General features: G+C 38.1%; 1 protein-coding gene across 1 annotated transcript in view; it reads right to left on the reverse strand.

Moving 5' to 3' along the window:
- Window positions 1–17,653, reverse strand: part of PTPRM (protein tyrosine phosphatase receptor type M) — a 475,520-nt gene that overhangs the window by 141,366 nt on the left and 316,501 nt on the right. Inside the window, exons 15-16 of the mRNA XM_086472548.1 lie at window positions 15,993–16,125; window positions 8,951–8,980 (exon numbers count right to left, since the gene is read on the reverse strand). Of these exons, the coding sequence (XP_086328674.1) occupies window positions 8,951–8,980; window positions 15,993–16,125 (163 nt within the window). The remainder of the gene's footprint in view (window positions 1–8,950; window positions 8,981–15,992; window positions 16,126–17,653) is intronic.

Raw genomic sequence — 17,653 nt, forward strand, 5'->3', positions numbered from 1 at the left:
AGGCAGCCTACATTAAGTTTCAGGAGACAAAGCAGAGCATGGAGAATGAAAATAAGGCAATTTTAAGGAAATATTTTTCAGGACAGGACAGACAATATAGTATCTGGGGGCAAAAGGAAAGCAGGAGTAAGTAAAAGGAGGAGCAGATGAAGAAGAGAACAGATGAAAAAGGAAACGGTCAGCAGAATAAGAAGGTAGGCTTAAGAGCTTGGCACATTAGTGTTGAAAGAGAAAAAGCAGCTGGAAGGAGGACAACAACAGTAGGATCTAAGGAGTAAGTTAGATAAAACCCTCTGTGGATGGAGAACTAGACAAAACACTTCCATGAATGTACACCTGCCCCAAAACAGGTTTACAGTGCTTTGGGTTCCAACAAAAGGCAGATGAAACTGCAGTAACCTATTGAGAAAAACAAACAAACAAACAAACCAAACCCAAACCAAAAACCCCAAGAAAAATATATCTCTTCTTGCTGGGAGCCTGTATTAAGGCTCAACATGCAACCAAAGTACCTTGTTCTCCTTTTCATTTATTTTTCTTAAGCATCCTTACGGGTTTCTCTTCTTTTCTTAGTTTAAAATATCTTCAATAACCTTAATCTGAAGAATATTCAAATGCAGACATGACTCTTCCTTATTTGGTAAGCAGAAAGTAAAGTTCTACTGCTGGTAACACCTCAACATTACAGCTAAGGATCAAGGCCTTATTCTATGACGTATCACAAACATGACACTCCCATCTTAAAAATCTCAGTAAATACGAAGCATTCAGTATTTCATCTGCTTTTCAAAATACACTGTAAGCCATGAACCTAGTCCCTTTGAAGCGACCCTTCCATGGACAGTTGCCAAATAGGACCATAAACTGCAAAATACATTCCAGTATACCCAAAGCATAATCCAACACACATCTTTAAGCAAACTAAAATCTATCTAGCCTACCTAAACCAGTACTTGCTGCAGCCAACATGCATGTATTATTATAGCCAGTATGAACATGTTGGCCAAATCCGTATGTCACCCCGCCGGAGGAAAGCGCACGATCACTTTGCAATGGGAGACGCGGAGCGGCACAACTACTCTAAACCGTCTGATCTTCTCATTCCTGTATAACTGCGAAACGCACAGATTAGTGAATGCTTTGCTTTGCCTTTCCTTCAGACAAGCAAGAGGTGCCTCTGGTAGCTCCCACTTGTGCCTTCATGATCAGAGGAATCAGGGAATGAGAAAGAAGGAGGGAAGCTAACTCCCTCTGCAGGTGAACTGGGTATAGTTTAGAAACTCCTAGACGTTTGGTTCAACATCTCACCGAGGATCTCAGATCAAATGCAGAAGTGGTCCTGAGCTTCAGCTGCTAAAAAGAAAAATAAATGTGCTTCTTTATGTTCACCAGCTCCGTACTCACAGGAGCAGGTAGTTCATGGCACAAGCTCTACAAAACTCTGCTCTGCTCCAACTACTACCTCTTTTCATTTGGATCACTGCTGCTGTCTGGTTGGCACAGGAACTAACAGAATTACGCAAGACTTTTCTGACAGTCCTACAGATTTCTCTCTGCAGCATACACTAAAAGCTACAGTCTAATAATAATAATAATAATAATAATAATAATAATAATAATAACAACAACAGCAGCAGCAGCAGCAGTAATAATAAAACCTTTCTTGCATGCTTGTAAATGAATCAGAGCCATGCTTCTAATATCTATGATAAATCCTGTAAAAGATTTTGTTTTGCAACAGTGTGTCTGGGACTGATGAAATGCCAGGTTTTGCTGGATTTGTAAGCACACAGCATAGTCCGTTCTTCTGCTTCCTTGCTCGATCAGTTTTTGTGAGGATCAATTTCACAGCTGAGGCAATCTTCCTAGCTACATTTTGCATGTGGGTTATTGCCCTGAAATTAGGAAGGACCCTCAATCAGATAGAATCCTTGCACAGACTCTCACAAATGGAGGCAGAGGGCCAGAGTGACTAGGAGTAGCAGAAGAAAGCAACCGAGGTATGGTTCCTTATCCTCTCATGCCAGAGTTAAGTAATTCATTGCAGGAAAACAATGACCAAGAAAAATCTCAGAAAGAAAATCTGGAAGTGAATGATGATTTTGGTCAGCTAGACACTATGCAAAGCACATGGCCACTGTTCTTCCCTCCAGGGATCTGGCAGTCTAGACTTTAAGGGAGCTCAAGGAATACTGTAGTTAAGAAAGGAAATGAAAAAGAGAAGAAGGAAAAGGAGCCAAGATTAGAACATTTTCATTGCGAAATTAAGAGCGAACACTGACAGAGACTACCTTGAGGTAGATTATCATTAACCTGGCCATAACCCCTGCAGATAGGCTCAACAAAGGTCCAAAGCATCTCCCATGGGATTCAAGGGTCAGAGAAAAGATTACAGATAAGAAGCTCAAACAAAAACATAATCAGTCAATAGAAGTTATTGCAATATTAATGACTACAACACCTCAGTGCCCTGTGCTGACATCACTCAACAGACACAGACATCCCACTACAGTTGTTCCCATCTGTATCACAGAATTGATTAAGGCCGTGGTTTACTGGAGCAAAGAAGTCTTAGGCTAGATTCACCATATGATTTCTTCCAGCCATTTTTCTTTAGGCATTTTTCTGCTGCTTGCCCTCCTCAAGTCCAGGAGAGATACAATGCAACACTCACCTTAGTCCTTCTAGTCCCACCTTTTGCAGACATCTGTTGATCAGTTCAATATTTCATTAAGCCGTTTTGAAAACTAACACTTCAATGTTTTAGAAAAAGTACAAGCCTTTATCAACAGATATTATGAAGTGAGTTTTGGTCTTAATATGCAGTATAGCTTCTTTACACATTTACAGTCACACAAAGTGTAATGGCAGGTTTGGGATTTAGAGAAAATCAGTTTCCAATGCCATTACCCCTCTTGTACAATAAATACTAATACTAAAATAAACTCTCTTTTCTATTTGGATATTTAATATGAAAGAATCTGAAGTCAGTTTTGAGCTATCTATGTATACAGAAAGGCAATTTCAGAGTAAAAAAATGTATGAATCGTACCTTTTTCCTGAGGGAAAAGTCTTAAACAAAGTGAATGATTCACCTTATACCCTCGTTGAAAGTCTAATTCAGCAATTATGGTAGACAATGGCGAAATCTCAGTGCCTAGAATGACTGCTGGTTGACAGTAAGCACAACTGATTTGGGAACCGCATTTTTTAGGAAGCTGCAAACAATGTCAACAGGCTAATCGAGGAATTAATTCAACACACAATTTTATAGAGCAGACAGCCCACCCTGGTAAACTGGTAACATTAACAGAACAAGACTCAATACGGGAGAGTAATACAAAAACTCAAATACAAAGGTAACTTCTTTAATACATATACCTGTCCCTATCCTCTCGTCCCCTCCTGAATGTATGTATTATGTCTCAGTGTTACATATAATAAAGACAGGCTTTCAGGCTTATCCTACAAGAGTATATGGAATCCACAGTTTCTAAAAGCCATCTCAGTATTCAATTCAATTCCCTGTATATTAGTTTAGAAAAGCAAGACAAAGCTTTTATTAACGTGGAAAGAACCAAGATGTCTCTAGAGTACACAAGCATTTGTTTTTCCTAGAGTTACCTTGGTTCCCACACTAAATGTACCTTCACACAACAAGCAGTGTAAACTTAAACGGCCCCTTTAAGGACAGAACAATCTCCAAACCCCAGCTCATCTAGAAATTTACTGCTTGACACCGAGGGAGCAAGGACAGTAACTGAGTGTGATTGTGTGACCAGCATAGCAATCAATCGCTTCTGATACTTCACCTCACTCTCTCTGTAGTACCCATTTCATTTGAAAAACCCAAACTCGCAGCACATCACAGATTATGGTTTCTCACTCAACACATCTGGGCTAATGTGGTTTTGAAAAGTCTGGGTAACATCAGAAATTATGATGGGTTTCCTATGTGTGGGTATTGGAAAAGAAAGTTGGAGTGAGCATCTAAACATGCCCAGAAAAGATGAACTGAAGCAGAGCTATTCCTCCATGTGAATGACCTGATGTCTGTTGCATCTCAAGAAAGCTATTCCATACAGTCAGATCGCTGCTCTGGGGGGCTCATATACTTCAGAAAGAACTAATAAAATAATAATAAAAACCCCGATTTACTTACTGGTGGTCTGAATGTTAAAGATGACTTACAATTTTTTCTACAGAGAAATGTGAATATAAGCCATGGCTATAAAGCAATACAATCAGATCCAAAAGAATCAGAAGATACAAGGAACCAGTATAAGAAATAATGACTTCAGATAGATTTTTAAAAATGATGTGGTGTATTTTAATTACAAATAAAATGATAATTCTGAGATTGCTTAGTATCTCTGCATGAAAGCTAGATATCAAAGCATGTGGCACACAGCCCACAAATGTATTTTTTAGTGATGGTGATTTAGTGAAAAACCCTCCATGCTATTTTGGGCACGGCATGTTATCCAAAGACTTAAATAAGCTGGCATTCTAGACTCTGCCAGATGCAACAAAACTCATGGGACATCCCCATATCATTTAAGTCTAACTTACAAGACAATTACAGAAATCCACATTTATTTTGGGTTACATGACTCTACGATACAAGTCTATGTAACTATGCATATTTAAAGATTCAGAAGAGATCACAGGCATAGTCTACCAGATCAAACACATCAAACAGTTCAAACACATTCATGTTTTCTGTTCAGTGCTCTCCTCCATCTGCAAGACATGAACCAATGAACATAGTCTAGTTCCATGGACAGCTGCAGTTGAGAATACAGGACTGTTTCTATCCTCTCTCACTATTTCCAAATTACTACAGAAGCTTTACATGTGAGGACTGCATATTTCCTGGAATTATCCAGAAATCACTGTTAAGAGTTTCGACACCACTGATTTTTTGAAAATTTTATGACTCTGATTATTAGGGTCCTTTCACAAATCTGCTAACCTTGTGCTTTCTGCCGTAAGTACTAGGTCAATCGCAATGAGACTGGGGAAATGAGCCACAAATTAAGTCTCTGCACAGAGTTCCAGAAGCCAGCACTGAAAATCTGCTAGTGAAGCCAGATAAAGAAGTAACTAAACTGAGAACAGACTCCCAGGCTCCTAAGCTCAAGTCAGATACACAAGAAAAATGTACTTCAGCTGGAGAGTATGTTTTTACTCACATTTATATGAACAAGCTCAGTTTGGTGAATTAATTTTTTTGCAGAAGGAATTTTTTCATCTTGGAGTCATATAAAAAAGTACCAGGCAACAGGACCTCTAGTCCTATACAGTTCATTTTAGTAATGCTTCAACATCGTATCAGGCTTCTGGATTGAGATTTCCATACAGAGGATGTACCTGTGATGTACTTCTGTCCTAAGTCACCTAACTAGGTGATGATTAGTCCTGGGACAGACAATATCAGAATTCGTATTATTAAGATCTCAACATGATTACTATTTTATAAGAATACTGGGCAATAATTGTCTCCTATTCCCCTATTCCACCTCTCACAAGTTGAAATGACTTGTGAAAAGGCACAAAAATAGAATAACATTATGCACCTAACTGCTGCGCAGCACCGTTGTTGCTGCACATACCATTTTGATATCAAGTTCAAACTGAGGGACAACATCAAAAGCTACCTTCACAACTTTGTATTTTAATTGGGCATACATCCTACCCACAGCAATGTAACGAAGCCTTCTCTTGAAAGCAATTTGTAATAGCTACAATCTATCTGCTCCAGAACCTGGGGTAAATTGAATTCCCCAAACTCTGAGGCATCAGTGTCTTGAGTAACCTCAGATGATCTAAGCACTCATCTTGATTGTCTGATGCTTGAATTTGCATGCATCCAGCTCCTGACTAAGGATTAACGATCTCCAAGGGCAGATTATTTATCAAAAATAAAAACTCGGATATAAAAGTTAATGGCCATTGGTCAGCACAGTGGTGATCGCTGTCACCTGAACAACAGGCTTGCCTAGTTCATTTAACCATAATTACACAACAAACTACTAATGTACTTTTCCTTCTCTGGCCACTGTCGCAGGAGTTTTGCCCATCAGCAAACGTGTCAGGAGAAAGCAGTCATGCCAGCACTGGCTGCCATGCTGGGAACACAAGTCATTAGGAGCGCCACTAACAACACTGTCTCCATTCTTTTTTTTTTCCCACCTGGAATCGACTGCAAAGTCAAAAGACCTGCTGCAGAGTTAATGAGCACTGTTAAATTTGCTCTAATCTTAAGAACAAAAGAACTCATACAGGACTAACTACGGTCAGACAAAAAAAAAAATCTGCTGCCTGACTGAGGTGAAAGGTAAAAAATGCACCAGTTCTCAGGAAAGCAAGAGCGGGAGGAAAGGCGCTGGCAGAGGCACTTAAGCCCATTAAAAAGAAGTATAATTCTCAACAGCAGTACTCAACTTCTTTTCTGTAACATCTCTTGACTGGCTAGCTAGTAAACAGAAGATAAAATGGAAATAATTATCTGCCAAATATGCACAGCTGTAGGTCCACCTCTGATGATTCATCAGCAGCTCTAGGCATCTGCCAATTTTTTCTTTTTTAATTTTAATTTAGGATGGATCTAGAAGTGGCAGAGACTGCAGTCTACAAGGAAAAAGGAGCCCGCAGTACACAAGGAAAGCAGCACACAAGACAATAGTAACTATTTCAGTGCATAGATGCTTGCTTGGATGTTACAGCTTGCATTTACAATGACTAATCAGTAAATTTGAATATGATACTCAGTATAGAAGTGGTAAATTAGCAATGGCAGAGTACTTCAAATTATGTTTCTCAAAATATAGAACATTTTATAATCCACATCAACTTCCTCAGCTAAAAATAAAACTGTAATGAATTCTGCATTCATTTAAGATTTCCACCAATTTCAGTGGAATTATGTGGTGCGTGAACAGGTGGAAAATTTGGTCCAACATATTTCCTCCTATTTGAGGCTGATCTTGTCTGCTCTTTTCAGGGCTCTTACTTCCCTTCCTTTGCCAGACAGGGAGCAAAACAATACAAGGTCAAGATCGCACGATTTCTTTTGGAAGAGTTAATGTACCCGAACGACAATGTTACTGCATTTGTATCACATGAACAAAAAGACAGCTCTTTCCTTGAAGATGCTGTGAGAGTATTCCAAATAATCCAGAGAAGCCCTATTCCATCCACTATTAACAGTCTCTATGACTGCAAAACTGGGGACAAAACCTGTTTGCAGAACTTACAGAAACATTTCAATTCACATACTTTCCATTGTCAGTGGAGCAAAAAAGAAAAATCCCAATTTCTTTGAATAATGAAAGAGTGTTTCATTTAATGTTCCGTTTGTTTCAATTCTGTTTTTTGACTTAGTCTTGAGAGATGAATCATATTAAGATATTAATTTAATATATTCACTTACTACAAAAAGAGCACACTATATAACTTACTATATTATACTCTTTTGACATTTTAAAACCAACATTTAAATGGTCCCAAACCGATTTTTTTTTTTAAGCACTATTTTATGGAAAATGTGGTCTTTTCATCTTGGGAACAGAAAAAAAAAATTTGAAATACTGTATCTGTGGAAGAGATAATTTTTTCTGACCTTCATATTAATACAGTGATTTAAAGAACAGTTTAAGAAATTGCACTATATGTAAAGTGTTAAATCTAATATGAAATCTGAATTACCAAGTAAATGAGCAGTTTCAATATATTCAGAAGTCTTAGGGAATTTCAACTAAGAGGTTAAAATTTTAGTTGCTTTAATTCATTTGAAGCATAATTCTGCTTACCAAGTTTCCAGGTTAGAAAACATTTACTAATTTTCCCCTAAATTCTATAAATTCATGTTTGATATTTTTTCAAAATATTAATTGAAAAATACTGATTTAAAAAGTTTGAAGAGCCACTAAAAATGAACACGAGAAACTTAACATTGTTTTTAAATATAAACATTACTGAAATGTGTTCCTTCCAAGAGCATCTTACTACCATATGTACCTGAAAACTAGTACTACAGTCTGTCTCATGCAAGCAACACCTTGTCTTCTGTAATTACATAAAAATACCTCCTCGTTTCCCAAGACTTTTAAACCTGAGCTTTAAAGAAGACAGACTGGGTGGCTGATTTTTGCTGCTAGCCAACAAGATTAAACAAGCTTAAATGAGTCTCATTTCGCGACTAAGCAAGACCCCTAATATTTTGCTAAACCAAAAACTACCATGTACTCCTTGTACCTGGAAAGCGAGAAAAGGTGAATAGCCTCAGAAAGGGATTTGCTAAATTCACAGAAGAACCCTTCTCATTCATCACCTGCTGACAGCAGGGAATGAAACAAAGGCTTTGGGTAAATAAAGAATCACATAATGGTATCACTAAGCACTGTATCAAAATGAAAAGTTATTACTTACTGAAAGTTATGCTTCATCTTGCCCTCATTTTTTAGAGCTCTCTCCTTTGAAATTCATTCCAGTAATGGTAACTCGTGACGTTTACGCATGATTATTATTATTCATGAAAAAGTAGTAATATGTACACAGCAACAAATGGAAATGCTTGTACGTGTCTAACCAATGCTATGTTTTCGACAGAACAAATCAGATATAAAATACTAAATAAATTCTAAAAAATAGTTACTTAGGTATGAAAATTTCTCATAGACACAGTAGTGATATTTATATCTACTACTTTTCAGTTAAGAAAATCCATTACATAATGATATTCAAAGGACTCTAATGCATATTATGAGGCATAAGAAACTGCGATAAAGCTAACTATTTCATTACATTATTGACCATGTTGTTTTTATCTTGGTAAAACTTTTACAAACTTTGTTTTTATAAACGAACTTTCAATATTAGCATTCACTACTTATGCATGGAACAACATGGCAGAAAGTGTGTCTCTGATGACAAAGAAGTTACTTACAGGTAATAAGTGTAGGAGTGATAGCTTCTTCTGCCATGATGGTGGAAGGATTAGGCAGTGGTGGAAAAGATGAAATGGAAGGAAAGAAAAGCCAAATATTAATGTATGAAAAATTAAGATGAAACTGAGACCAGAACTGGTGACACAAATGAAAGGCAGCAAGAATGCAAATCTGGGCATATCATGCAACGCGTCTGGAACAGACAGATGACATATCCAATCTCCATAAAACTTTAAGCAATACAATATATAACGCATCTCCAAATGTTAAACCAAATCACCTTAAAGTACACCTACTAAGTAGTGTTAGATATTTAATGTATATTTATCTCTGCATATACTACACACAAACACTCAGAATTAAAGTGATAAAACACCTCTGATTACACCTCAACTGCATTAGGAATAAGGATATGGAACTTCTAACATGGTGTTAGAAGTTTAACAATGCAGAATTTCAGAACATGTATTAAGTAGCTTCTCTTCCTGTCATAATACTGTAGAATCTTTGGATATCCCTTCTTTCACTTAAAGAAATCAGTTCTGCCATTGACAGGACTAGAACTTGAGTTTCCAGATGGAAAAAATCAATGGCCACAGCTTTTTTAATATCTCAGAGCTTTTAATAACCATTTAAATTCTGAAGAAAAAATTACTTCTTGCCATGCAAATAAAAAGGCTATCCTTGCTGGCCAAAATTATTTTGGTGGTACTTCCCCATGTGGCAGAAGAAAAGTAAGAACTCAGCCTGTATCACTGTTATTTTTGCCCATGTGAATGTCACTAAGAACAAGTTGGAGACCTAGTAGCAGCACCTTAAGAAACATGGACCCAGTCTGTCTTTCTGCATTACCTCTTGCACAGCCAGATCCTCCACCCAGACATGCTCTGTGTGAGCACAAAGTATGGAAGCCCTCTAGCTACGCTCTTCTGCTTTACATCTCTCCCTCCCTCAGCGATGAGCCCACTACAAGCAGGACTGCAACTCTCCAAAAGGGGCAAATTACAATCTAAATGTATTCCATATATTGACTGTAATTAAAAAAAGGCTGTGGAGACCTTAAAACATCTCTGAGCTTAACGTCAAATAGCATTCATATGTTGGTAAGATAAAAGACTGAAAGGAACCATGTAGGCATTTGTAAATTTTACAGCACATGCATACAGCCCTTTGACTACAGAGGAAACATGTAAACAGGCCTTGCAATGGACTATAACTAACGTTAACTTGCCTCTAGCTACATGCTTCAGGCATGCCTTTGAAAACGAGGCTTTCATCAAATTTTCTCTCTCATCTTCTTTGTGTGAAGATGCCGTTAGAAATATTTCCCAGTTTTATTCCCATTTTTCTGATGCAAACAGTATTGTTCAAACACAAGAGGCTAGATAATGAATATTTAATCACGTGACACATCTGCAAAAATGCACACCTGTTAAAGTTGAGGGATTTTTTTAAGAGTAAGGGGAAAGCTGTCACACAGTTATATGCTTCTTCCACCAGCACAGACCCCACTGCCTGCGGTAAGGACGGGATCAGGTCCTAACAAAGCAGATCAAGTTACCTGCTCTATTAGCAATGGGTTATTTTCTGGTTCAGTCATAATTGCATCTCCCCCTGCCCTTTTCAGAATTACTCATTCTCTCACTTTCATTTAGAATCTTATGACACTGCCAACCCTGTTTCTTGCCATATGTTGTCATGACAGAGATTTAATGTAATTAGTGCAAATGTTCTCATACTTCTAAAAGATGTATAATAATTTGAGAAACAACAATAAATACAATTAATCAGTGAAGCACTGCTGGTACTTACATGCAGAATTCTGCCAAATACGTTATAGAGATAAATTACTCCTTACAAAAAAAATGCTGAAAATCCAGGAGCTTTAATTTGTGTAAATGTCCCATCAAACATTTGTATGAGTAAAACTAAAAGTCTCAAGCTCCAGTTATTTTTATATTGCTACAGTTGTGAGACTTTTCATATGAAAGTCCTTGAAAAAGAGAACTGTGGTTTCCGACTCTCAAGAATACCAGACACTGACAAAAACAGGTAAAAAAACCTACAGAAACAGAAAGTTTTAGACTTGCAAGTTCTCAGGCCACATGCAAAAGCACCATTCATAATCGAAAAGATTTAGCTTTTTCAAGAAATATGGACAAGTTCCATTTTACTTCCTACATAATGTACACAAACGTACTCTTACGCATGAAAAGTCTTTTTCTGTTAGAGTCGCCCAAAGATTTTGTCCAACCTTGGCCAATTTTCTTCTGGGCACGGCTCTTCAGACACTTCCCACTAGAGTGGTTATTTTATGTAAATAAACTGTTTCTGTGCCTAGTGATAATATAAAGCACTTAAATATCCTTCAGGACTGAAGACATCAATAAATTTCATAAATATCACCTGTAGAGTAAGGCCCCCACTATAAAATCTACCAAAACCAATGCAGCTGGCCACAAGAGGATTGCCCTACTAGAAGGGGAAACTTCTGGAACTGTGTAACTACCACAGTGATTTCTTTTGTAACTGGTCTAGAGGGAAAATCAAGGTTCAGGAGTAGCACTGGGAGAAGACTAGAGTTTTCCTTCAGCCCTATTATCTCCAATTTCTATCTTAACTGCTTGAAATTGTTGGCAAAAGCGTACAACTGAACAGCCTGATTTGCTGTCAGGGAATGGGACCAATGCATTCCCAGCCCAGCTCCCACGAGTGCAAAAGCCTTCCTTACCCACTGCCAAGAACCAGAGTCTCTGAGTTAAACAGATGCCACAATTACATACATTAGAAACTACTGGAAGGCTCAGACACAGACACAGCTGAAAACAGAAACTAAGAACAGAGAAAGGAAAATATCCTTTTTATGGAGAAATGCAGTGTTCAGGAAAACTCCATGCTACAACTGAAGTAGAAGCCAATCTAATAAAATTTTAATAGCTGCTTTCTTACTGCACTCCCACTGCAGCAGCAAGATGGTAGCCCTGAAAGAAACAGCTGCCCCAAAAACATACATACTTTAAAGCAAACTTTGGACCAATAAATACAGTATCTCAACTTCTACATATTAAATTTAGCTGAAATAGAATATAAAAGAAAAAAAAAAGAGACAAGAATAAGCAGTAAGGTTTTGATTTTTCCAAGTCTTTATTTAATTGCTATTTCTTTTTCAAAGGCTGTGGGAACAGTTCTCTCATTTTCACTTCTCTACTTTAAGTTGACCAAAAGGCGAACTTACTTGCTGCATTTTTTATTTTTTATTTATTTTTTTTTTATTTTGTATAAAGTCCTATGCAGGTATATCAAAGACTGGCAGAGATCAAGGGCCTTGCCTGAGATTTAATATTCAGGATCAGATTCAAAATCCACTTTATTGTGGAGCAATACTGTGGAAACACATGTATTGGTTTCCACTGACTTTGTGTTAACTCTTACATGAGAGATTCAGAGCACAGCTGAGGAGAGGAAAGCCTACTGGCATTGTTCTGACTTCAGAGACAACAATCATCTCACTCATATGACCATATTGGTATTAGGAGTAGCTTGCAGGTTCCTAGTCTACATTACATGATATCTTTCTGCAGGAATGTGGTTGAATGCATAAAAAAAAGATAAAGAACTCTGAACAACTAACTGTGGATAAAAACAGGAAAGCACTAACAGTCTTTCCCTGACCCAGGTGACAAGCCTACAAATCTGCTCTACTTTAGTGAAAGACTGAGTGTCCATAAAGAAAATGTTTTAGTGTCCACGATGTTCCTACCCTAAGTAGTGACTCCACACTATAAATTAAATACTTAGGCCACCTAATCTCTCTGTGACCCAGTTTATAATATAACTACTCCAGAAGACCACTATATAGTGAAATTAATAATGATGGCTAATGACCATTGATATTTGCAGAACTTCTCCAGCTCCTGCTTTGATACTGACCATATGCAAAGCATGTCTGTGCTGGACTGAAAACTTGCTTTCAATGTTGGTTTTGTCTACCCAGCTACTGAATTAAAAGCCAAAGAGGCTGATCCGTGAAAATCTGTGGTGCCTGCCACCAACCAAGCAAAGAACGGTTGCTGGATGAAATGATGTGGCTATTAAAGGAATACGTTGGACAAAGTCATGGTCATCACGTACTATAAAACCGCTTTCCAAATCTCTTGACAATGGAAAGAAATGGTTCAAAATAAAGTTAATTAAGCACTGTAAAGCCCCAGAGAGAGTAAATTTAATCTACTGGTGAGACCTGGAGATCAAGTCTACAAGGACCCATTTCCATGAAAAAATGAATAACAGACAGTACATGCCTTGGGATATGGTTTGGGACAGTGGAGTATGAATAGGATATTGCTGTGGCCAGCTCCAAGTAAGACAAGTTTCAGAGCATGTAGACTCAGCACCATGAAACCTAGCATTGTAGCCCAGAGAGTTTGCACATAATAGTGCAGAGAGGAAAGTAGTTCTCAGGGGAAAAGTGCCAGTAACTACACGGTGCTATTTTATTTTCACTCCGATCTTTACTCCTGTAAAACTTCTGACAAAGTAAATGAAATAAAATGATCAAGTGCAGTAGCCAAACGACATGCTAGCTCGATAAGATTGTTCACAAAGTAGCACCTAAAGTATCATAAAACTGCAAAACCACTACAGTTACACTAAGCTTGCAGAACGACTTACACATTTTCTTTAAATGCATATGTCCACACAGTAACTGAACTGAGGTGAAATTGCAGGGGCTCTCAGCAGCATAGTGAATTAATGCACCAATAACAATCCATTGAATAATCGGTTCATCTTTTGCTTAAGCCATGAGTGTAATTGTATTCAAGAACTTCTATGCTACAGCATCTGCTTTAGAGGTCTGGGACACAATATATCTGCCTCCTGAAACTCTCATTAAAGCCTAGTCACATCCTGTTACACAGATGAACCATTCTTACTTTTTAATATTCACTTCAACTCATTTCACAGTTTGTTTTGTTCAAGGCTGCAGCATCATTCTGGGATATGTTTAAGTTACTGATATCATTCCTTCTGTACTACACAATGAAATTGTATGTATGTGGTAACAGAGTTCCTGGACTTGTACTTTCAATAGTTTCACCTTTGTCACAAGCAGATTTATTCCAAACCCCAAAGAAACTCACATAATGCACTTTTCTTCTAACAACAGAATTACTATGAATAATAATTACTGTGCTGTGGTAGACAGAAGGAATCAAGTAACCTTCTACATTAACATGCAAACACTTCGGATTCAAGCCTTCCTGCCTCTAATAATTAGATTATCAAAGAGTTTTTCCCTAGAGAATGAAGCAAAAGCTGGTATAGCATCCATTTAGCCAGAGACCCCGACACCTTATTTACTTTGAAACTATTTGGACCATTTTGCAATGTTCTCCCTTCAAGATTAAGAAGAACCTGCCTACCTTGGGTGGATATATTCTACCTTTAGCACAAACACTTAAGCAGAGGCTCAGAACTGGAAGAGAGAGAGTGATGAATGCCCGTCAGGAACTGTGTGAAGAAAGATGGGCCAGACAATGCGAGAAGCCTTCTTCCCTGCATGCCAAGTGCTGTGTCTGGCCCTAGGGAGGAGTTTGGGAGTTCAACTGTTAAAATTGAAGGTATGAATGATGCAAGAAATCAGAAGTGGGAAGAAAAACGTACTGCAAAGTCAGAACAGATTTTAGCTCTGCTACACTGTACTTTATTGAGATTTGGGTCAATTTCATTGCCCCAGTCAGCCTTACCCTGGGGCTTAAGTCTCAATCTCTTCTGTATGGCAGTTTCTGACTGCTTTATGTACCTCTTGTCGTGACCTAACCCTCAGCCCTGGCCATAGCTCACCTTTCTCTGCATAGAGCCCTTCTAACTCATGGCCCTGCTTCTGTCTTCAAGGAGACTGAAAAGCAGCTACTTCTGTTGCCTGCCCTGAGGCACCGTCAGGCAGCTGCCTCCTTAGCTGTGCACCTCCACCATTCATATTCTGGAAGAATTTCAGGCAGCTCAGGGGTTTGGACTATCTCAGTCCTGTCAAACTAGTTAACACACAATTAAATCACATAGTGTTGGGATGAGCAAAATCAGGCCAAGATTGCTCTCAAAGGAAGAAAACGGGATAATACGGGGTGAATGGCAAGGAGGTGAGGGGTTATGGGGCAGTAAGAAGACCATGGCAGACGTGGAGGAAGAATTCACGACTCAGCCCCTTTTCACAGGTGTCACACTCCCACTCCCAATCCCACTTCTAAAGCTGCAAATCTCACACTGCTCAGGATACAGCCTAACCCTTAATTCTCCTAATTTCTCCTGACCTAGACTTAGCTTCTATCATCACAGAGATTTTTTTCTTACCCATGCCACATTCCTAGCTATGAGATATTTTTCCCTTTATCATTTTTCCTTTTACAGTGTTGAGAAAGGCAACCAGGTTTAAGAGCCTTACACTTCTAATTTTGTAGCAGTTTTCAAATGATATTCAAAGCAAAAGAATCTCAATGCGTGCGTGTGTTGAACCAGCATTTGGAAACACTCAGCATCATTGTAACATTTTCATTTTTTTTCAGGGAATAAAGTTTATGCAGAACAATCCAGATTCCATTCTTAGCAGACATTACCTTAGCTCTAGTTCCTGTTTCACTGAGGACTTCTTTCACATTCAAGAATGAAACTACATCTAACTTTCAGCTGATCTGTTCAACAGAGTGGAGACTCACACTTTCACGATAGAAATACTGTTCTATTATTAGAGGCCATCATGCAGTACTAATGCATAAAGTGCTAGAACCATTAACCTCGAGTTGTTTTTCTTCTGTAACAAAGCCACAAACATTAATTCATAGAAAATGATGTGGGATGAAACAGATACTGTGGTTTTATAAAAACCCAACAAAGCTTTGGGGGTGGGAGGGAGCAATACTTCCTAAACTCTGTGGCAAAGGGTATGAAGGTGGCTGGATACTTTTGCCAATATCAAACTGAGAACTGCTGTAGGACATGCTGTGATGTGAATATGTACATAGAAAACATCTACTAATTGCTCACCTTTTCTTCATTACCAGCACGACCCCGAGAAATATAATGACGAACAGCAAGATGCCTGCAATGACTCCAGCAATTTTAACAGTATGGTCGGTCTGCTTCTCAGGCTCCGGGTCCGGTTTTCGAGTGGCAGCCCCTATGGAAACAGTAAAAGGAAAAGGGAAGAGAGAAAAAGAATAATGTTATTCTTTTGATATTTATATATTAAACCTACCAATGTCATTAGTCTTACCCAGGGCCAACAGATCTCAATGCTTGATCTTTAAGAAAAAAAACCTGTTTTCATATGTATTGACAGGAATATAATTCTTCATGTTGTTCCATGACATTTTGCAAGACCACAACACAGGTGGGATACCACTGCCAGCTCTGACCCTTTTAATAGAGCCTCTTCACAGATTCACAAATGTCTATATTTTTGTTATCTGTGCTGGCTGCCTTTTCTTTCTGCCATTTAGAAACTTGCTAACAACACAATAACTATCCTAAGCCTTTATCCAAATTTGATTTGCTGGAACATTTTCCTCAATTATTTTTCATAAATGAAGCTGTAATTCCATAACATATTTGCTTAAACACCTGGAAAAGTGAGATAAGCTCATTTACCATGCATTTTACCCGCAATTGTTTTTTACACAATAGACTTTTTTTTTGCCTTTGGAAATCTAAATCTAGGTCACATCTGGTAGGCAAAAAGACTCCTTCTAAGCAATTTATTCACAAAGTGGGAAGCAGCTGATGATCACACCACTGGCACCCACATTTAATATCTGTTTAAATGAGATAACCAGTGCCTTACAGCAGCTACTGTCTTAGCTCTTCCAGCTTCTCCATTTAAAAAAAATAACATTGTTTGTACTGTTTACTGTATAATGTGATGGAACGTCAAATCCATGTCTGATGAAATATCCATTTCCTCTACTAAATGAGTTCAGGATGAAAAATGTTAAGAAGGGACATTCAATTCACTAAACTGATTTTATTTTTTTTATGGACTTCCATTTTTTTTAAATCAAAACGTGACAGCATTTATCATTTGAGGCACCATGCCATAAAGTGGACACAGGGATTTATGGATCGCTTTCCTGCTACAGCTTTTTTTGGGAAGGGAGAAGGAAGTGTAAAGCCTAAGCGAAACGTAGTATTTTAAGACCATGTTCTTATCTCACTGTTTGGGTTTCACAGAGGATTTTGAAAGCAACAACTATATTTTACTTGTTTCTTCACTTCCCTTTTTTTAGAAAGAAAGCAAATCAGTGATCCATTTACATGCAGAGGTATTTTCTGAGAAGTACAATGAAAACATTTCCAATGTTTCTTCCCAGTCGTAACCAGGATATTCTAAGATGGTGAGTACTTCTGAGTGCCCACATTACACTTTTGGTCTACATCTTCAAAATGCCTTACCAGAAGGAATGCCAGGAAAACCTGGCAATTTGTATTGCCAGAAAATGTGATAAACCTTTAATCAAAATGTATCTAGAGCTAACTGCAGGAACCAGGCTCTCTGGAAAATTCTGGCCATGGTACTTCATGGGAAGACTATCTGCTGCCTGTCTTTGTGCCCAGTCCCACCAGAATATTAGTTTGATAGCAATACCCTGTATTGCTAATACACAACACAACTCTGAATTAGTGAAATTCTTACTTCACATTAGTAAAGG

Source organism: Leptosomus discolor, chromosome 13, assembly GCF_034619465.1.
Source record: "Leptosomus discolor isolate bLepDis1 chromosome 13, bLepDis1.hap2, whole genome shotgun sequence".
NCBI classification, from domain to species: Eukaryota; Metazoa; Chordata; class Aves; order Leptosomiformes; family Leptosomidae; genus Leptosomus; species Leptosomus discolor.